Source organism: Lissotriton helveticus, chromosome 3_1 (assembly GCF_964261635.1).
Source record: "Lissotriton helveticus chromosome 3_1, aLisHel1.1, whole genome shotgun sequence".
Classification (NCBI taxonomy): domain Eukaryota; kingdom Metazoa; phylum Chordata; class Amphibia; order Caudata; family Salamandridae; genus Lissotriton; species Lissotriton helveticus.
In genome coordinates this window covers 2104175727-2104197878 of record NC_136061.1, presented here as the reverse complement: position 1 = coordinate 2104197878, position 22152 = coordinate 2104175727, and the positions used below count along the sequence as shown (strand labels likewise).

Sequence of the window (22152 nt, the reverse complement as noted above, 5' to 3'; positions counted from 1 at the left end):
CCCGGCACTGTTCTCTGCCCTCCCCTCCGCTGCCATTTTGGGTGTTGTTGTTTGTGTTGGGTCAGCGTCCTCGTGAGCCCGCCCCGCCTCCCAGCTGAGCCGCCCTCGCCCCTCCCCCTCCCCACCATCCATATATGACAGTAGCCCATGCGCGCAGCGTCTACGCGCAGCGACTGCGCCCAATCCGCGCCGAAGGTGCGCCAAAGGTAAGCCCGTCTACGCCCGTCCACGCCTGGCCCGCGCCCAGCGCCAGACCCCCTGCCCCTCGCGCTGCCCAACCCTCTCGCATTTCCTACGACGCCGCCTCCCTCCTAGCCCTTAACCCCGGTCGCGCCCCCAACTGCGTCCAGGCCGCTCCTGGACACACCCATGGACCTTTCTCCTGCTACTCCTGCAAACTCAGCGGCACCGTCAACATCTCCGCTTCGACCACACCTCAGACTCCCGACCCCAACCACCTACAATGCATCCTTCTCAACACCCGCTCGGTCCACAGACACGCCATAGAACTATGGAATCTACTAGACACCATCTCTCCAGACATCGCCTTCCTAACGGAAACATGGATGAACGCTTCCTCCGCCCCAGACATCACCATTGCCATCCCTGAAGACTATAAGATCACGCGCAAAGATCGTACCGGCCACACAGGAGGAGGAATCGCTATCGTCCATAAGAAATCAATCCGCATCTCAACCAGCTCTGACTCCAACCTCACCAACTCCGAACACCTTCACTTCCAGATCCACATCGACCCCAAAACCACACTCAGAGGCACCCTCCTCTACAGACCACCAGGACCCCGCGCAAAATTCAGTGAAGACATCTCGGACTTCATCACTCCACACGCGCTCCCCTCCAAAGAATACATCCTTCTGGGAGACCTCAACTTTCACCTTGAAAAGAACAACGACCGCAACACCACCACCCTCTTGGACAACCTCGCCAACCTCGGACTTAAACAACTGGTCACTTCCCCCACCCACATCGCAGGTCACACACTCGACCCCATCTTCACCTCCAGCAATCATGTCTCCTTCAGCCACACTACGGATCTCTTCTGGACTGACCACAGCTGCGTTCACTTCACCTACAACAAGCCCAAACCCACCAACCACCTCCAACCAACTCTACAAAGAAACTGGAACAAAATCACCACCGACCAGATCTCCTCATCGCTCCTTCTAAGCACCCCAGCCCACTCTTCTAACCCAAACCAAGCCGCCGCCAACTTCACCCTATGGCTATCCAACACCGCCGACACCTTAGCACCACTGAAAAAACGTCAAAGCAAACTTGGCAACAAGAAGGCCTCATGGTTCAACGATGATCTTAAGAAGTCCAAGAAACTCTGCCGCACCCTCGAAAAAGCTTGGAAAAAAGACCCAACCACCAGCACCAAGGACGCCTTCAAAAACGCCACCCGCACTCACCACCAACTAATCCGAAAGGCCAAGAAAACAGCATTCAAGGATCGACTTGACAACAACGCCCACAACAGCAAGGAACTTTTCAACATCGTCAAGGAATTTTCCAATCCCTCAGCCAACTCCAACGACATCACCCCCTCTCAAGCCCTCTGTGACTCCCTAGCCTCATTCTTCCACAACAAGATTGCAGACATCCACAACAGCTTCGACAACCAACCCGGAGTCCAACCCACCCAACCATATGCTGAACACTCTCCCCCCGCGAACACCCTTAACAACTGGAACCCAATCTCCACCGAGGACACCATCCGCCTGATGAACTCCATCCACTCAGGATCCCCCACAGACCCATGCCCTCACCACATCTTCAACAAAGCTGACTCCGTCATAGCACCGTTCCTCCGAGACGTCATCAACTGCTCCTTCAATTCCGCCACCTTCCCGGAAAACTGGAAACACGCTGAACTCACCGCCCTTCTGAAAAAACCCACAGCGGACCCCACCGAACTCAAAAATTACCGCCCCATTTCGCTCCTTCCATTCCCGGCCAAAGTCATCGAGAAAGCTGTCAACAACCAGCTCGCCGCTTTCCTCGAAGCCAACAATTCCCTCGACTCCTCACAATCTGGATTCCGAGCAAAACACAGCACTGAAACCGCCCTTATCGCAGCAACAGACGACATTCGAACTCTACTGGACAATGGAGACACAGTCGCCCTCATCCTCCTCGACCTCTCTGCAGCATTCGACACAGTCTGCCACAGCACCCTTTTACAACGCCTCAGCAACATCGGAATACAAGGAAAAGCACTTGAATGGATCACCTCGTTCCTCACCGGAAGAACCCAGAGAGTCCGCCTTCCACCATTCAAGTCCGAGGCCACCGAAGTCATCTGTGGCGTACCACAAGGATCCTCACTCAGCCCCACCCTCTTCAACGTATACATGAGCCCCCTCGCGGCCATCGCCCGCCAACACAACCTCAACATCATCTCTTACGCGGATGACACTCAACTAATCCTTTCTCTCACCAAGGACCCCAGCACCGCCAAAACTAACCTACACGAAGGAATGAAAGAAGTCGCTGAATGGATGAAACACAGCCGTCTGAAACTGAACTCAGATAAAACAGAAGTCCTCATCCTAGGTACATCCCCCTCTGCATGGGACGACTCTTGGTGGCCGGAAGCCCTTGGAAAAGCACCCATCCCGACAGACCACGCACGGAACCTAGGCGTTATCCTGGATTCTTCACTCTCAATGAACAGACAAGTCAGCGCTGTATCCTCATCCTGCTTCAACATTCTTCGCATGCTCAAAAAAACATTCCGCTGGATCCCCACCGAGACCAGGAAAACAGTCACCCATGCTCTGGTCACAAGCCGACTGGACTATGGAAACACCCTCTACGCAGGTACTACCGCTAAACTCCAGAAGAAACTCCAACGAATCCAAAACGCCTCAGCCAGAATCATATTGGACATCCCACGCAGCGAACACATCTCTGGTCACCTGAAAGACCTCCACTGGCTACCCGTCAATAAGAGAATCACTTTCCGACTGCTAACCCACGCGCACAAATCACTCTACGACATTGGACCAGAATGCCTTAACTCACGACTGTCCTTCTACACCCCCCCGCCATCTACGTTCTTCCAGCCAAGCCCTCGCCACTGTACCTCGCATCACCAAGACCACCATGGGAGGCAGATCCTTCTCATACCTGGCTGCTAAAACATGGAACTCACTTCCCACTTACCTTCGCCTCACCCAGAACCACCTAGCATTCAGAAAGCAACTTAAAACGTGGATATTTGACAAGTAATCCTCCTCCCCTTCCTAAGCGCCTTGAGACCCTCTGGGTATGTAGTGCGCTATATAAATTCTCTGACTTGACTTGACTTGACTGGGTTAGACACTGGCTATATGCAAATCAGCTCTGACCCTGTGCCTCATGGGAACAGTCCAGTCCGAACTACCAAGCCATGTCTTTCCCAGACCGGAATCAAGCATCCAAGGACCGGTTTCTGGCTATCAGCCTTCATTCAGCCTGGATAGCTTGACTCCAGTGGTGTGGAGAGCCTGGGACTCACGTCTGAGCATCCCCAGCCCACTCGGGGTGAAAATTGCAAAAAACACAGTTGATGGACAGAATGTAGAACAATGTCATACATTCACCCCAGTACAAGGATCTGGGCCTAAATCCATCGTTTTTTTGCACTCCACACCACCCTGGGTTAGACACTGGCTATATGCAAATCAGCTCTGACCCTGTGCCTCATGGGAACAGTCCAGTCCGAACTACCAAGCCATGTCTTTCCCAGACCGGAATCAAGCATCCAAGGACCGGTTTCTGGCTATCAGCCTTCATTCAGCCTGGATAGCTTGACTCCAGTGGTGTGGAGAGCCTGGGACTCACGTCTGAGCATCCCCAGCCCACTCGGGGTGAAAATTGCAAAAAACACAGTTGATGGACAGAATGTAGAACAATGTCATACATTCACCCCAGTACAAGGATCTGGGCCTGAATCCATCGTTTTTTTGCACTCCACACCACCCTGGGTTAGACACTGTCTATATGCAAATCAGCTCTGACCCTGTGCCTCATGGGAACAGTCCAGTCCGAACTACCAAGCCATGTCTTTCCCAGACCGGAATCAAGCATCCAAGGACCGGTTTCTGGCTATCAGAATGGCGTAGAACCGGAGGCTGTCTCTGCCCTGCGGGCCCATGTCTGTGTTTTGTCGGCCAAAGCAGGGAAGCCCATCAGTGGAGTGATTGGTCTACCCTGCGTTTTGGCTGGAACGGGGTTGTGTTGGACCTGGCCCTTTTTGGCAGGTTCACCCCGAAACTTTTTGCTTTTTCCTAGCCTGTTTCTGTGACCTGGTGTTGGTGATTTTAGACCTCTGCGCACTTTTTCACTGTGGTACAGTGTAAATTGCGTGAGCTCTCTGTGTATGTGTGGTGAGTGACCTGCCCTCTCATAGGAATGCATGGGGAATATGTGTGACCATGGTAGTTCCTGATGTGTGGGGAGTGCAGGGTCGAGTTTGGTATGTGCGAACTCGTGAGATTGAATGCTGCGTAATGATGTATGCGGCATGAATGGGTCTAGTGTAGAAGTGCCACTTCTAGACATGGGTGTGCATGTGTAGTGAGTCTGCTGGCACATGATTGGCTGGAGCCTGGCTCCAGGAGTGCCTGGGCCTGCTTGTGGATTGACTGTCTGGTTTGAGGGTGACAGGGGCTGGGGAGCCCCCCGGACGTTGTCTGAGTCAGCCCTTGGTTGAATGACTGCATCTGCAACTAGAGTGGTGGGAGGATGCAGCACCTGGGAGTGAATAGGGCTGTGCCTGCCTGCCACAATGCTGGCTCCACCTCCTGCTGGGCGGCTGACGCCTCTGCCCCTCACACTGAAAGGAGTTCCCTATAACCAGTTGTAGCTGGTTCTCACACTGCCTGCACCCTGCTAGACAAAGGATTTTATGGTATAAAAAGGGTGCTGTGACACTCTGAAAATGTTCTTGTTTCTGACTTAAATCCTGCCAGGGGCGTGCTGCTGCTTGGGCTCAGGGGAAGGCTAGCCTCCCTGGGCCCTGCCCAGCCCCTGGATGCCTGTTGGACTGCATTGCTGAGAGCCTCCCTTTGGGGCTTGATGGACTCTGCCCCCCTAGCGCCTGGGAGGCGCTTTATTTTGGAATTGCCTTGTTGCTGGGGCCCTGATTGCTTGTGGGGCCATTCCTGAGGGGCCTGGCGCTGCCTGTGCCCCCAGCGCCTTGAGGGCGCTTTGTTTTTGATTGCTGGGCAGAGCGCTGTCGGTTCTCCCCTTAGGGAAGCGCTCCTGCCCTCTGTGTGCCCCGAGTGCCGGTGCCCACCCGGCGTCTTTATTTGCCTTTTTTTAGGTAGTTTTACGGGTGTCACCCCGTTTTTATGGCGCCTTAAGCGGGTACTCTCCCCGCTATTTACTTTTTAATTACGAGGGTGCCTACCCCTCTATACTCCCGAAAGAAATCACCGCCGCTGCCCGACCCGTTTTTATTAATGCCCGCCGCCGCGGCCCGCCTGGTTGTGGGCGGGGCCAAAGACGGAAGAGGAAGCTGTGTGAGGAGGAGGACGGGAGCCCACCCCACCTCCTCGCATGCCGGGTAGCGAGTCCCAGGAGCCTTGTGGTGTCCAGAGGCCTGGGGCAAGGCTTTGCCGTTGTTGCCGGTCTCCCGGAAGAAGGGGGAGACCAGAGATAGGCCCGCGAGAGAGGAAGATGACGGAGGAGAGCTGAAGTGTGGCGATGGTCCTCGGGGCTCCCGGTGCGAGGAGGGAGCCCCGCGCTGATCGGGAAGGGACAGGGTGAAGCTTGGTGCACCGCACGCCCCAGAGAAGCAGCTGGTGAGTAGCGCTGCCGGGGAGGAGGGCGGGGGAGGAGAGAGCGCCAAGTGGAGGCCCCTCGCGGTGAAGTCCCGGTGAGTAGGGGCTTCTTGTTGCTTGGTGCCTTCGAGGCACCGTGCCCTGGCTTAGTCCTGAGCGGCCCCGTCTGGCAGCGGGCCGCTCCAATGGTTCCTTATGTGTGGTTGGGCCCCCGTGGGCCCATATCGCCCCTGATGGGCATTGTTCTTCAGCTGCCCCACTCTGGCAGGGGTCAGCTGCAACGTAAGGAGGCATGTTCGAATTAGCCTGTGTCTCTAACCTTAAGCCCCTTTGTGTCTCGAGGGTCATGGAGGCCCATGCCTGGTTGTTGAGGGGGCATGCTTCGAGTTCCAGAGCCTGTGTGGCTCCAGCAGTGGGCGCAGTTTGCTTCTAGGGGCTAGAGAGAGCCCCTGTCGCCGTTTGTCACAGCTGCCCAGCAATTAGTGGGCAGCTGCACCGTTTAGGCCCTTGTGATTGTTCCCAGGTGCCCAGCAAGTAGTGGGCACCTGCAACGTTTAGGTTTTGCGCCGGTGGCGCACCCCTGACTGGCGCTGCACTGGTAGCGCGCCCTGACATTATGGACACAGGGTTTTTGAGTCCCCTTGTTGGATGGCCAGTTGGCCAGGGGGCTGGTATGTGATTACTACGCATTGTGATTTCTATGTTTTTGATAGTTATTGCTAGGGTGATGTTTGTGCAATGTGGTTACCTGCTATGCTTATGATGGTAATTGCCTAATGTGAGTTTTGCGCAATGTGATGTGGTGCTAGGAAATGTAATGCATTTAATATGATTACGCACCTTGATCTTACACCTCTGAATGTTTTTAGGCATCATGTGTTTTGCGCTATTGAGTTGTGTTCTGGCACCTCTGAATGTTTTTATGCATCATGTGTCTTCCTTCTCCTTACACCTCTGAATGTTTTATGCATCATGTGTTTTCTTTCCTTACACCTCTGAATGTGTTTTTATGCATCATGTGTTTTCCTTCAATACACCTCTGAATGTTGTGATGCATCATGTGTAATGTGTTCTTGCTTATACCCCTAAATGTATTTTATTCTTAGGTGGTTGTGTTTTGCCTAGTATAGTTTATACTAGAGAGGTTATGTGTCCATGCGTGATCTAGGCCTATGGTTATTAGTATTGCGTAGTGTGTACCTACCTTTACCAGTAGTTACTGGTTGTGTGCTAAAGTGATTATTATTCTATGATCTACAACTTGCTATTTCTAACAGTATTCTAGTTCTAAAAGTGTTGATTCTGACAGTGGCCCATGTGGCCCTGTCCTGTACATAATCCCTTGTGAATATTGCCCGTGCCAGTTGGCACAATGTACATGTGTGCCTTCTATCTGATGTGTTTTGACAATACAGAAGTTATTTTTATATAACCTTGTGTGGAGTTCCTTTTGTGGTGTGCCTAGGATGTTGTTGCTGTTGTGTGCGTGCGCAAATGCTTTACACATTGCCTCCGGGATAAGCCTGTCTGCTCGTGCCAAGCTACCAAGGGGGTGAGCAGTGGTTATCTTGCCGTGTGACTCCCTTGCCCTGACTAGAATGGTGGTTTCTGCCTGGCTTTGGCGTCAGCCTCAGCCTACCAGAAATAGCCAGTTCTAACATCCTCTAGAACAAATCAGCCCTCATCACAATTTTGGGTATCATTCCAAGTCACTCAGCCAATCAACATTCTGAAATGTTTCATTTTCAGGATCGGTCATTATACTGCTTGTCACAAGAAGGCAAGTCGAAGAATGGTATTGAGTTCTGCCAAATACTTTGTTTTCTATCTCCTAAACCCCAATCAAACCCTTGTACATTTGGAACCTAAATATTACATATATTCCTCATTGGTGTTACTGCATTGAGTCATTATTCGATTAGAATCCTCATCTACTCTCACATCCTTTTTCTAGTCATAGTCCCCAACCTACAACCCTTTTATTACATTACAAACATTTCCATTAGTTTCAATAAAATATTTCAATTTTAATGTTTAGACTGTTTATTAACCGCATCTATCACCTTGGGGTTGAGCACATCAAATGTAATCTGTACATACAAGACAATCACAGATACAGAGCTACGACATAAAGTCTAACGTTCTGGAAAGTGCCAGGTTTTAACTGCTTTCTGCACTTTAACAGCACAGGTTCTTTCTTCAAGTGGAAGACTATTCCAGAACTTTGCTGCAGCTACGGACCTGGTGTGGGATCTTTTTGTGTGGTGTTCTCATGTTTTTACTGCTTGTAGTGTTGCACAAATACGTTTCGCATTGCTTCTGAGTTGAGCCTGATTGCTCTGTGCAAGCTACCACGGGGGTGAGCACAAGTTAATTTGGGGGATGCTTGTGCCTTACCGTGAAAAGGATTGTGGTTGCAGCTTGAAAAGGGCTCACACCCCAGTCAATCAAAAAAACTATTTCTTACAACCTGTTAAAAATGTTGTGCCTCAAGGAGTTTTGTTAAAAAGGACAGCTGTGCCACTGGTCTATAATTTGCCAGTCGCCCATCCTCTGAGTATTTTTTTTAGGTCATGCCTGATTCAGTGTATACGCGGATCTGGCCAAGACATTTAGTAGCTGCTTTTAAAAGTGCTACTTTGCCGGCCACCAGCTTGCTAGAACGCCCACAAGAGCGCGCGCGCATGCGCTTAATAGCAAGCTGGTGGCCGGCAAAGCAGCACTTGCGGTGCGCGCACACCACTCGCGTCACCACTCCTGGTTTTTTTTTGGGATCACGCTAGGCGTGCGCTGGTTTGTATAACTCACTCTCACTGCCCGAAATGGTGACTGGTGCATGCTGGGATCTGCTTTCACTCCGCCACCGTCACTGTCATTGCTCAGCACCTCCATGTTGCCTTTTGACGTCATGTTGCTCGCCCTATACTTTGCTTTCCCTCAAGCAGCTCCTGCGCCTCCCCAATACTTCACTTGTTTTCCCTCTGTATACAAACAAAGGTGACTGAAGAATATGCAAGGGAGGGCTGCTTTGAACCCCGCGACCCCTCTTATCTGTGAATCTCTGTAGAAAAGACCAACATTAAGCGTGCGGCGCGTTTATTAGATGGATGGCGGTCCTTCGATCTGTGGCACTGTAGGAGTCTGTGACTGGAAAATTACCATGACAAAAGATTAACGACAGCTGAAGGGTTAAACAACTTCCCTGTAGAAGTTTACTATTAACATGCAAATCTGGAAGTGACAAATGTTTGGAGTTGAAGACCATTACCGCATGCATGCTGAAGTGTTTGTTTTCAATGTCATTTTCCTTCCCTGAAGTTACTTTCCTTCTTATGTGAAACCGACAATTCCTGGAGTGGTAACTAAGACTCATGCTACTGAAACCGTAAAGTGTGCCGTTTTACCATTTTACTACTGTCAGTAAGCTATCATTGCTGTATAGCCTTGTCAACTTAAGTAGGATGTTATACAGCCACGTCCATCCATCAGGAGGCTTTCATTTCCGTAGCCCCTGTTGCCATTAGTCAGTGTTCGAAAATATTGACTCTAAAGCCATGCTTCTTCCCAAAATTATTATTTTAAAAACACGCACCTTTTTCACAAGGGTTAAGCAAAAACAAATCCACACGCAGGGCTTCCAAGTTTTAAAATGTAAATCTGTTCCCTCAAAATTATTGAATGTGCCTCACCGATAAAGCCAACGTCATATTAAGACATGAATTGTGGGTTTGCTAAACGGTCTGCACATCTTGGGACATTCTAAGTCTATGTAAACAATATTTAGTTCAATTGGTAGGAGGTGCTCATAAAATGGTGTCTACATACCCACACACCAGGGTAGCAATAGTTCTCAAGACCAAACGTCCCAGAGCACAAAATTAATAAAGCTGCACCAGAGCACACTCTTATCACTATATCTATAATCCCAAATACAACAAAGGTCATTCAAAAAACAGAGATCACTGTGGGGCAGTCTCCCACCAATATTCTTCCAACAGATGATAGTTCCAATATTCCAAGTTTAAGGCTCCAAAAAGTATTTAAATCACAGTCCCAACAATCAAGTCTTTTTTTTGGCAACTTTTCACTTTATTTTCAGAATAGGCATGAGCAGCTGACGCGTGTTTCTCCCGCGGGGCTTTTTCAAGGCTCAAAAGATGTTTTTATTCTGTTTAGAGCTCAATAGTATGCCTATCCAAAAGCAGACGTATTGTTGTAGGAACGCTTCTATGGTATTGATATACGACCAGAGTTTCCCATCCTTTGACATATAACGTTGCGTCAAAATTGTAGTTCGAGGGGTCAGGGATAACAGATCCGTAAGGGTTATCTCACTGCTGTTACTAAATCCGAGCGCTGCTACATGGACCTTGATACGTCCATTCACCTGTGTCTCGGTGTTTTTGAGTCTAGAACGCCGATTTCCAAAAGCTACCTTTGTTGTATTTGGGATTATAGATATAGTGATAGAGTGTGCTCTGGTGCAGCTTAATTAGTTAAGGCCAACGTCGTTTACTCAGTCTGCATTATGGTTTGTTGCGCTTTTACATAGATATTTTTGAAAAGCTGGAATAATGTTCTGGGAAAGTGAGGCGAGGGGGAACCTGTATTATGCCAAGTTCCGTCAGGCAATAGAAAACCTTTATTCTAGTGCTTACCTTCTAAACCATCACCTTTTTTGGACCTTACGGTGAATGTGGCACAGGGGCACACAATGTTTGCCCAGGGGTGCCAAGATTAGAGTTTATGTGGTTCTGCAACCGACAGCTCAGCTCTAAGCCAAGCCTATGCCTCTTCATAATTCTCCCACTATGTGAACCGAGGTTTAATTTGATTTCGGAAAAACGTCCCGTCGCAGCGTAGGGAGTCATGCAGCAGCCAGTAAATTAAAGGAGCCCTTGACTCAGTACCGAATTTAGTGCTGGCCGTTCAGCCGTCTGCACAGAGCTGCCCACGTTTACTGAATATGACATTGTTAACAGACGTGGTATTTGTAGGAGTGAAATAATAAACAGTGCCATCTTAATGTGCTACGCTTTCGCTTCATGTGGCGATCTCATTAATCTTTGTCATATTAAGAGAGGGGTGCTTTTCATCTTATCATGTGTTTTCCTTTGCTCCCATCTTGAACATCTGTAACATAACCGGAAATGTTACCATTCTGATTACTTGGAGTTCTTTTTTAATCCTCTGATTGTGTTGTCCCAGTTCACCAATTAGATATTAATTGGCCAGATGTCATGTAACTGAATCTTTGCTGTAAACAAAGTAACCACAAGAGATGCCTGTCTTCCACTCTTCGGAAAAATAGCCTCTGTCAATTAAACACCTCGCTGCGCCTCCCAAAGAGAACAAGCATTGGCATAGCCAATAGGTCTCGCTTTTGGGACCTTCTAAGTATTTAGTTATAAAGCACAATATCCTTGGTACAACAACATTAACTGTTGCGTGGCTAAACACTTATAAGGTCCCAAAGGCGAGACCTATTGCCTATGCCAATGCTTGTTTAAATAATGGTACGATCCGGCCATTCTTTCATTTAGTAGGTACAATATCAGATATCAAAGATGAATTTATAATAGTCTGAACAGCCAGGCAAGACATTAATAAAATATCTTTATTTTTTTGGGCTCTGAGAACATCTTCTCCTACGACCCATTGTCACCAAAGCCCTGCTGTCCTCTGCATTTAGTTTGGTAATATGATTTAAAACTATAGGTTCTTTAATAGAGTTAACTTTAAATGAGAAGGCAGCACCTCAAAAATCGCTCATTATCAACTGCTCACTAAGAACCCATATGTTTTGCTCGAAAAAGTCTGCAAACTGGTTGCATCATGTTATGGAGTAGTCAGCCTAAAAGCAAACTGAAGGTTATTTAAAATTTCTAATGACTTGGAAACCGCCTTAGTAATGTTTGGTGCATTTAAGAGTCTTTCTAAATAATATATTTGCTTTTATTGCTTCTTTATATACATTATTAGAAGTCTGCCAATCAATGTTAGCAGCTATAGTATACCCATGCTGCCAAATGCGTTCCAATTGGTGTCATTTGCTCCCCATTTTGGTTAATTCCTCAGAATACCATTTATTTGTCTTGGACTTAGATTTGGTGCTCATTATCATGCAGATAAGTCAACAGCTCTTCCTACTGCGATACGAGCTGATTAGGATCTCTTGTAGCATCCAGATAATCAATTTCATTCACTATTATTGTTAATTTGGTCACATCCATGTTACACCAGTTGCTAGAGGGCTTCCCTGGAATTATCAATTACTTCTTTTCCCGCTGACAATTTACATTCCAACCAAATGGGATAATAAAATCCTTTGTTCATGAGACAGAAAAAGCAGGTTAAATAACACAGTTCATCCTCACAGCAAACCAGGCATATGATATGGCCCAGTTTGTGCATTGGAGATATCAGGGGAAAGGACAAACCTTGGTACATTAGAGGTCATATAAATCAATGTTTCTGATTATCAATAGACAAATCAAACAAGTGTCCAAAGACCATCACCCAGGACCAGTAGCCAATGTGCTAATGCGAGTGTAATTACTTATACAAATTATATTTTCCCAAAATGGGGCAACATTTAACTGTTTATGTCTGTATTTGAATTCTCAGCATTATGTTATTAATGGTCCAAATCAAATGCATTTATGTTTGCGGGCATCTGAAAACTGGCTACTGAGAATGAGTAGAAGTTAGTTGCTAGGGTTAGATGATTATAAAGTAGAACATATCCTACATTGAATCTTACCTCGTATGAAGCCCTCTGAGGGGATGAAGAAGGATGCCCCGCACAATCCAACAAGAAACAGCAGCTTCAGGAACCAGAACCTGTGGTGATACACAGACAATTGATAAAGGTCTGTCTTGTGACACCTCAGACACAAACGAATCCACACAACACATGCAATTAACATGTTAACATAGATAATGGTGAAGGTAATAATACCCATTGTGGATTGCTGCTCGAACATCCTGACTGGATTTCACATTCACCAAGAAGACCGCCTGAGCGAAGTAGAAACAGGCTGTTCCAAAGCAGACCCTGTAGACGGCAGAGTATCCCACCAGCACATCACAGTTGTCTTCCCCATTAAGATGTTCACATAAGAGTGAATATAAAGGCACCTGGATAGGACACAGGATAGGAAGAGGAAACTATTACAATGAAATAAAATATATTGACAGTCAGGGAATAATAATGAATCCTGGCCATAAAACAATCCTTAGCCACACCCAACAATGTTTACCAGCAGAAGACAGGAACAAATAAATGCATAAGATAGAACAAAAGGATCATCAAGCAATGCCTTTCCATAGTCATCAATTCAGCTGGCCTACTACTGTAGCTCAATTAAATCATTTATTTATTCAGCCAAAAAGAAAGACCATAAAAGATACCAACAGAGTTAAAAGACATGTTATATGCATTCCTCAATAAAACATAACTATTAGAGCAATACACTAGACAAAACACACCCTGCTATTGCTCGTAAACAACTAATAAATAAGTAAAAATCTAAACAGATTTGAAAATTCTCTTCAACAAACAAGTAGGGGGAGTGCAAACAGTGCACGGACTATTGGGATCCCAGTCCTGACACAGGCCAATGACCCCACGGGGTAATTTGGAAAGGTCTGAAACAAAGATTGAGTGAACTCTCCCTGAGGTAGTGTTTCTTTGTGTTGTGAGGATCCTAAATCGTGACGGGGCAAAATAATTGCTTTTGGCCCCCAACATACCAACAAACTCAAAAAGTGATGCAGCATGCCAAGACTAAGTGTGAGAGGGTAGTTTTATAACACCTAAGGGTTTTTACTGGGAAAACCGAGCAGCGCCTATAGAAGAATTTCAGATAAAATTCCCTTCTTTTCTCTTGTGTGGGACAAGTGGTATTATTAGGGAGAACGAAGGGAAGTACCTCTCTCCCCTCTGTTCTGCATGTGTGTGTAGTAACAGCCACTGATCCCCAGTGTTTTCCTCTGATTGACTGCACGCCAAATATAGCTAATCCCAAATATAGCTAATCCCAAATATAGTTAATCACCGTCAACCAGGTGTTAACTGATGACAGTGATTGTAAGTAAACCATGGTCTGCCTACATTTTCTAACATTAGCTTCCCTTAAGCGGGATAACAGACACAGCATTTCTTTATAGCATTGTAACACTACAAAATAGCATAAAATGCAAAGTGAACTGTGCAGAGACAACATCACATGGACAGTTTATCAGACTCCTATCATTCAAAACTGGTTCTGGAAAAGCTTCTGGAAAAGGTTAAGCTGTGCTTAACCTCGATCTAGTATGTAAAATCCCATGATAGTTCTTGGCTAACTAGATAAGATACAATTACGTGCGGAGTGCATTTTCAGAGGCTATGCTGTAGCACTGTGCCTTTGGTACACTCCAGGTTGTGTCTACTCCAAACCCAGTAGCGGTCTTTCAGGGTGCGTTTAAATGAGGTGGAGAGGGCATCTGGGTTGCAGTAGAGTTCAGGCATGTCTAATCTATCACTGACGGATTTAATGCAAACCAGCACAGGGATTTTCATTGCTTTGTCTAAATTCAAGCAATCTAATTCACTTCTTTTGACCAAAATGAATTTCCTCATTAGTGGAAAGTAGGAGATTAGCCTCTGTTTTTACTCTATCTGGTGGACCTACGAATAAAAACCTTCTTTTATTGGGCACCATGGTGGGATTTTAACCCACTTTCAACCTAGCACCACACACATGCACTCACCATTATGGCGTGTTTTATCTTAAAAGATCTCGGCCAAAGAGACTTCTCGCAGGGCCCTTGGGGTAATGAACTGCCGATCCCATGAGGAGCAAAAATGCTCATGATGAAGCATGACAACTACACGGGTGTGTGAGGGCAACATTTCAAGATAAGGGAATTCCTCCCTTAACTATATGCCGATCCTGGAAAACCTTCTATCCCCCTTTTTTCCCCCAAGCCAACTTGGCCTGATTCTTTTCAGGAACAGCTACCCTTGTGTGTTTTGCATACTTGTTCTTGAGAGCAAGGGTACTGGACCTCCTTTTCTGCTGCCCGTCCCTACTTCTGTAGTTTGTGTCAGGACTGATTGCCACTGACACCACAATCTGGGTGTCATCTGCACAGGACACCACTGCAAAGTCAAAAGATTTGATCAATTTGGCCAAGGGAGTCACGTAAAGATTAAAGAGAGTAGGGCTCGGAGATTATCTCTGCGGAAGCCTACATGGTAAAGAAAGAGGGGGGAGTTGAACTCGTCCAGGGCGATGAACTGCTTTCGATCTGAGAGGAAGGATTTTAGGAGCTGAAGCACCCTTCCCCTGATTCCTAGAGTAAAAAGACAGTCGATAACCAGGCCATTATTAACAGTGTCAAATGCTGCAGAGAGATCTAATAATATTAGGGCAGCATTCTTGCCTGGTCCAAGGTTTGTCTAATTTCCTCTGAGGCAGTGATTAGGGCCAGTTCAGTACTGTCCTGGCTCTGAAGTCAAACTGGGTATCATCCAGAAGTTCACTGCCGTCGATGAATGCAGAAAGCTCCGTATTAATGGCCTTATCTACAATCTTTGCCAGGAAAGGAATACGAGAGATCGTTATTTGGATCGCTTGCGTCCAAGGTGAATTTTTTAAAGAAAGAGGATAAAGGCTCTGTTTCACTCGTTCGGACAATACCCAGTCTCAAACATCAGATTAAAGATATCTGTGAGGTCTTTGGATATGATATCGGGTGCAAAGTGAAGGATTCTCTGGGGGACAGGGATCAAAAGGAGAGCCTGACTTAACCTGACTGAACAGGCACTGAACAGATGCTATAGATAGGGATGAAATGGAGGTCAGAATTGCATTGGCTAATAGAGCAATTCCTTCAGGCGCGCTACATAGAGAGACTGTGATATTGTCGAGCTGGGCCGAGTAGATTGGTGACATCGTTGCATTTGAATCCTGAGTGGCCAAAGAGACTGGCCATTAGGTGAGGAGGTCATGTGGGGAATTAAAGGAGAGCAGGTTGTAGAAAAACTCAACAGTGTTCTTGGAAAAAAAAACTAAGGAATTACACAGAGCCTGATCGGTGGTGTTGTTTTTTAGCTTTGGGAACCTTGGTTACTTGTTTTACCACGTTGAAAAGTTCCTAAGAGGAGTTTTGGTATTTTATTTATTTATTTATAAAGTTTTATGTAGCACGAACAAGATCCCGAAGGATATCAGAGCACTTTACAATAGGCAGAAAGAAAGAACAAGGGGGCAGGATAAAAATAAATTGGGAAACAGCAACCAAAAATGGAGGATAACACAGTAAACCGGTGTATGCATGTGAACCCCCCCCCCCAAAAAAAAACCCTAGGAGATGATCCATTGTAGCTGGAGGTACCATGGTGATGAGAACAAAGTCTGACGAATTAGGTGTCCCTCCTCCACTTATGGTAAGAATTTGCTCATTAGGAATCTTTTGTCTTCCAATTTGAACGCCGTCGTCGAGGAGAGGCTGCGGACTTCAGGTGGCAGAGAGTTCCATATCTTTGGGGCAGCACCGGAGAAGGCTTGAGAAGGACGAGAGGTTTCAAGAGGAATATTGAGGCGCTTCTTGATGTCCTCTCCCCACAAGATAGTTCAAGTTTTTGCACCAGGTACGTAGGAGTATTGAGGTGAAGGGCCTTGTGCGCCAGGACTGTAATCTCTAGCTGAATTCGGGCCTCAAAGGGTAGCCAGTGAGAGACCCAAATACAGGAGACATGTGCTCGTTTCTTTTGGCGCCTGTAACCAATCTAGCAGCGGTGTTCAGTGACGCCCTTAGTGGGGCCAAGGCATATTTGGGTAGGCCACAGAGAGTAGCACTGCCATAGTCTAACCTTGGCAAAACAAGTGCTTGGACCACCTGCTTGAAATCACTTCGAGGCAGGAAAGGTTTGATATTTCTGAGGGTCCTCAACAAGTGGTTTGCTCCCTTACATACATAGCTGATATGTGTCTTCATGACAATGTTCATGGAGTTTAGCGAGGCTGGGATTTTATCTGTAAAATAGTTAGATTTTGCTTTTACAATCATCTCCTTATATGCGGAAATGGCCTGTCTGCAAGCATCTTTATCTAGAGGGTCGTAGTTGATGTTCCATTTACTTTCCAGTCTACAAGAGGCTTGTATTTGTAACCTACATTTGTTATCAAACCAAGGTTCTATATGCTGTTACGGGAGCAAGAAGATTAAGAGTGGAGTTAATCTACAGATGATAATTGTTAGCATCAGTATCAAGATCCATGGCTGTCTCAGGTAATGATTGGGCTAGAAAGGTATTTTGTGTATCAGTGTTTATTTTATGCCACAGAGAGCATGTCATATGAGAAGATGGATGGCAGCTGTTTGGGGTTTTTTCTACCAGCTTTAGATGAAACATAACTGCCTGTTGATCAGATCAAGAAAGAGGAATAGAAGTCGAAACTGAAAGATGAGGGTTATCCGAGAAAATCCCATCTAACAGATGTGCCGCTGAGTGAGTGGGTGGCTTAACCCGCTGAGTTAGAGCTATGATAATCAAGGAGTCACAAAGGTGGGCTTGAATAAAAGTTGGCCTGAGACCAGGTGGACGGTAAATAAGGACCTCTTTAAAGGTGCAACAAAGACATTGATAGTAAATTGTGGTTGCTAAATACATTGTCTAATACAGAGAGATCACATAAAAAAGTAAATAGATCATTGGAAAACAGAATGAAGTCTAAATATAAATTGGCTTTAAGATAAGGGATTTAGCAAAAGAATGGAAGGAAAACTGTAAACCATATTTTACAATAAGCAAATAAAGACCTTCATTGTATAGGTTATGGGTAAAATGTATTTGTTATTCACCCTAAGGGTCAATCAAACCACAAGCAATGGAACCATACCACTCACAGTGTAGAGAATGGAAATTACCCATCTACAGCAGTGAAGTAGGCTCCAAAGTTTGAACAGCCCCTTCAATTTCCCACTCAAAGTCTAAAAATATTGAAGTTATTGGAGTTAAAACAAGTATTATAGAATTTAATTAATAAGACCTTCTTAGATCTTATCTCTAGCCAAAGATGTTGAGAGTGGGAGAAGGCTAGTTTGACCAGTAAAGTCTACCTGGGAATGCAATAGAAACAATGGGGTTTATTTATGAGAACCCTGCATAACTTTAGCACCACGTAATGTGGTACATGCATGACACTGGGCTCTCATCAAGATTTATGAAGCCATGCAAAGCCACTCTGCGTGGATTTGAGTGGCCCCTAAATCATATGTAAGGCTACGCAGAGCAAACTGCTGCGTCGCCTTACTCTGTGCCCAGGAGGTGTTGCATGGGTGTTACAGTGAGTTTTTCCAAAATACACCTATGGAATTTGATACTGCCCCTGAGCTACAAAGTGATGTAAACCTGAGGAAGTGCCAAATCCGTACGCCTCCCGAGGTGAGGCGTTTCGAGGAGAAATAGGTTGATGTCTCCTCGTTGTTTTCCTCTTTCCATGTGTGCTGCATTCTGAAGCACACATGGAAAGAGGAAAATGCTTAATTGGATTGTTTTTGTGCAGGAAGGTGAAACAATCCTGCCTGCAACGACGGTGCAAGGGTGAATACATTGGCAAAAGGCTGCTGAAACAGTGCCAGCACAGGAAGAAAGGACAGGAATGCATAGTATTGCTTAAATATGGTGCATTCCTGTATTTTCATCAGACGTAGGGCAGCGCAGCTGCACTGCTCTATGCCAAAATGCCATAAATGATGGCCCAAAACTGTAAGCCCACCCTTTGGTCTTTCTGAGTGCGCCGGGGTGGCAGATATAAACTAATTTGTGAAACACTGGACATCTGCCCAAGAGTGTTTACCACTACCTGAATCTTTGTTGTTTATGTTTTTTATTTGTTGATTGTCACACAGAGGTACTGGGGTTGTTAGGGGATTTCCACCAATGCAGAGTTGGGGTATGCATGGTGTGGCAGGAGGGGGAACACAGTATATGGCTTATTTACAATGCAGAAAGTTGAGGAAAGTTCTGGCATATCTCACCAGACATACTATTGTTATAGCTTTACTGCAGGAGTCGCACTTGGGGTTCACAACTCACGCCCGAGGTGTGATTACTTGGGTTAACCCGAAAACAGGGCTGGAACTGGAGCCATTAGAAACAGACTCGGAGGAAAGGTTTGCTATCTCGAGATACAGCGGGAAGGGACTTGACCTGATTATAGTTAATATATATGGTCCGAATTTTGATAATCCTAAATTCTATGCAGCGATCCTTGAGAGAATGCGAGGCTATGGGGGTACCCTCCAACTGTGGGGTGGAGACTTCAATTGTGTATTAGATACAAACCTAGACAGGTCGGGAGGCCCGGAACAGCGACTTACAGCTGCTGCCCGAGAAATTACGGGGCGATGACACAATTAGACTTATACGATGTATGGAGAACGCGATCTACTAGTAAAGGAGGATACACACATTACTCTGCTTATCACAATTTACATACTAGAATAGACTACTGGCTGGCCTCTAGGAACCTGTACACTCAGGTTTGAGACTGTGTGGTGCAACCTCGCACCTTTTCAGATCATTCTTCGGTGCTGCTGGTCCTCGAGAGCCCCTGCAAACATATACCACCTTTTATTTGGGGATAAAAAATAAAAATAAAAAATAGTAACAATATCGGCAGGGGCCATGATAGTAATAGTATCTCTTGAGTAAATAGTACTATGGTGGCACCCTAGGGGTGCAAGCAATTGTATCACTAGTTAATGATGGCCTTAAACCACAGTGAGTTGTTTGTAAATCTATATTCTCAAGGTGAGCCTGAGCAGCAAATTTATTGTGAAGTAGTATTGGGTAAGCTGAAAAAAAATGCATGGTCCTGCCTTATTGCCCTGGGAGGAGCAGATGGGACAAAAACAGCCCAGGGCTCGGGGTTGCCCTCAATCATGCCATTCTTCATAATATTACATTTAAATCTAGAGAAGATGTTTCTTATGACAGATTCTTGACGAAAGTTAACAACCATGCAGGCATTTGTATCTAGCTTTGGGTCATTTCCTATCCGAGCTACTCAGCAAATCAATTTAATATCATTATGTAGGTTAGAACTGTCCCACAGTTGCTTCTTGAACCAAAAAGTAACATTATTGACTAGTTGGTCATGTCTTTCTCCTTGGTCTTCTCTAAGGGGCGGTACACCCTTCAAAACTATAGTGTAGGGACTATCCTTAGGCGGGAGCTGTAGCACACAATTATTTTCAGGGCTTGATGGGCGTGGACGATCTGCAGCGACTCTACCTTGAACAGAGGATGCCTGGGAAGAAAAAGCATTGCAAAGGAGTGAGGGCATTACAGAAGCATCAGTAGTCTTAGGGGTTGCGATGACAGACTTTGGCGTGTGAGGCAACCAGTACTCCTGTGTTGGTGTTGATGCCACCTTACCAGGTAGGCTGGCCGTACGGACTGCACTTAAACCTTGTCCTTGAATAAGGTCTTCCATCACGCTTAGTCTCATGGTCAAATGATCCATGAAGGACCATAATCAGTGCTACAGTTTCTCCAGCATAGAGCAGAAGAGGAAGGGGGGTTAATACCACTTTAGTGCTGATCAGACAAATAAATAAAGCCCCAGAGTGTGCAGCACTCTGTGCCATTTCCCTACACTAGTATTTTAGTACCCTTTGATGTCTTGGCTGGTAGAGGTGTACACCGGGAGTTACTGCTGGACTTGGAGCCCAATTCTTGTATTATCTACAGAGGCAGATGTGTGACACATGGATTAGCCCATTTCCCACAGCTTTTCAATCTACTCCCATCCATTTCACGTGGGGGCAGTGCATTGTCAGAGTTAGAGTCGCCACAGGTAGTGCTGGTAGTGCTGTAACTCATCATTCAACCCATACAGAAGCATTTGCTTTGGCCACAGATCTTCACGTTTCCTTTTGCTCCTCCCTGTATGGAGGATAATACACAATACACTGCCCTGTCGTCTTCAACATACTTTATTTCAGTTTCTCAATTTAGCCTAACTTTTCCTTTCTCCATGACTTATTTTCTAATACTTATTTCATACTACACCCTGAGCATATCACTGTTTCTGTAATAAACCCTTCCCTCTTTATCTGTGGTCTAGCTTCTAAAATATGAAAGTTTTTAGGTCTCCACGTTGGGTACACAATCTCCACGAGGGCCTAACTATTAGTCACTCATTTTCCTCTGAGTGTCTTTAATGTTAAGGTGTTAATTGTCACATCTGGATTTGTGCTCCAAGGTGCTTCAGTTGCTCTGTGACCTGTGTACTATCCTAGTAATTGACCAGAAAAAAAACATAGTGCTGCATGTCAGTGCAGGGAAGTCAGGCCCTAAGAAACACATTCATCAGTAGTACCTGGTTGTAAGTCTTTAACATACTAGTATTCAGCAATGCAGAGAGAAATAGATTTAAAAAATGGTTCAATCAGGAAATAGAATTAAGAGCCCGAATTACAGTTAGGTGGAGAGGATGATGGACAGAGACAAAAATGATGAAGTAGCCTGTCCGCCATGCTGGTCTGCTCGCCCTATTTAGAGTCACATGGACCTTCAGGTTTCTGTTGTTGATGCTCTCATTGGCTCCATCCGTTAAAAGCTCACTCCAACGGTCTGGCAGAGTGATGGTCTTTAGGGTGGACGGTCTAGTGTCCTTGTTTTCTGTCCATCATTCTGACTCTACTATGTAGATTCCGTCACATACCTAATACATTGCAAAATGTCTTCAAATAAACAATTGCAATGTTTAACATAGCATTTGTAATTCTTATTGAGATTGGCACCCAGTGATTCATGAAATCTCCACCTATTTTGGTTGATGTTGAGATGTTACAAGCTCCAAAATGAGATTATATTAATTTTGTGGTTAATCCGAATCGCACCAGCAGCAGATTGTTATAGATTTTGATCTGCAATATGCCCTCTCGGCCATAACTCCAGCTATATATTTTAAAACCGGTGCAGAGACTGCCTTATGAATTAAAATGGCTATGCCACAATTTGCCAATTAGGTCACTGCAATCACTACTCCTTTCAACCAAGAACAGTTAATACACGTTTCCGATAAATGTGTTTCATGCACTAGTAATGTGTGAATCAGTCAATTAATGTTATATGTTATTTAAGCTATTTCTGTTTATGCTAACAAAATGTATTTTTGAGCTCTTCCACATTGCATAAATGATTCTACACATAAAGTATTTTGATATCCGCCTTTTTCTTTCATCAACAATAGCCAGGTGGATATACTTGTTATTTATCTTCTGATTCTTTTTCCCTTCCTTTCAGCTCACCTACAGACCTTCACGTATGGCAACATGATTTCTTATAACATCA

The 22152-nt window shown here is 45.7% G+C and overlaps 1 protein-coding gene across 1 annotated transcript in view; it reads right to left on the bottom strand.

Annotated features, from left to right (window-relative positions):
* The window catches only part of SERINC4 (serine incorporator 4), a 273320-nt gene that overhangs the window by 243146 nt on the left and 8022 nt on the right, over positions 1 to 22152 (bottom strand). The window contains exons 2-3 of the mRNA XM_078684114.1: positions 12754 to 12932; positions 12556 to 12635 (exon numbers count right to left, since the gene is read on the bottom strand). Of these exons, the coding sequence (XP_078540240.1) occupies positions 12556 to 12635; positions 12754 to 12932 (259 nt within the window). The remainder of the gene's footprint in view (positions 1 to 12555; positions 12636 to 12753; positions 12933 to 22152) is intronic.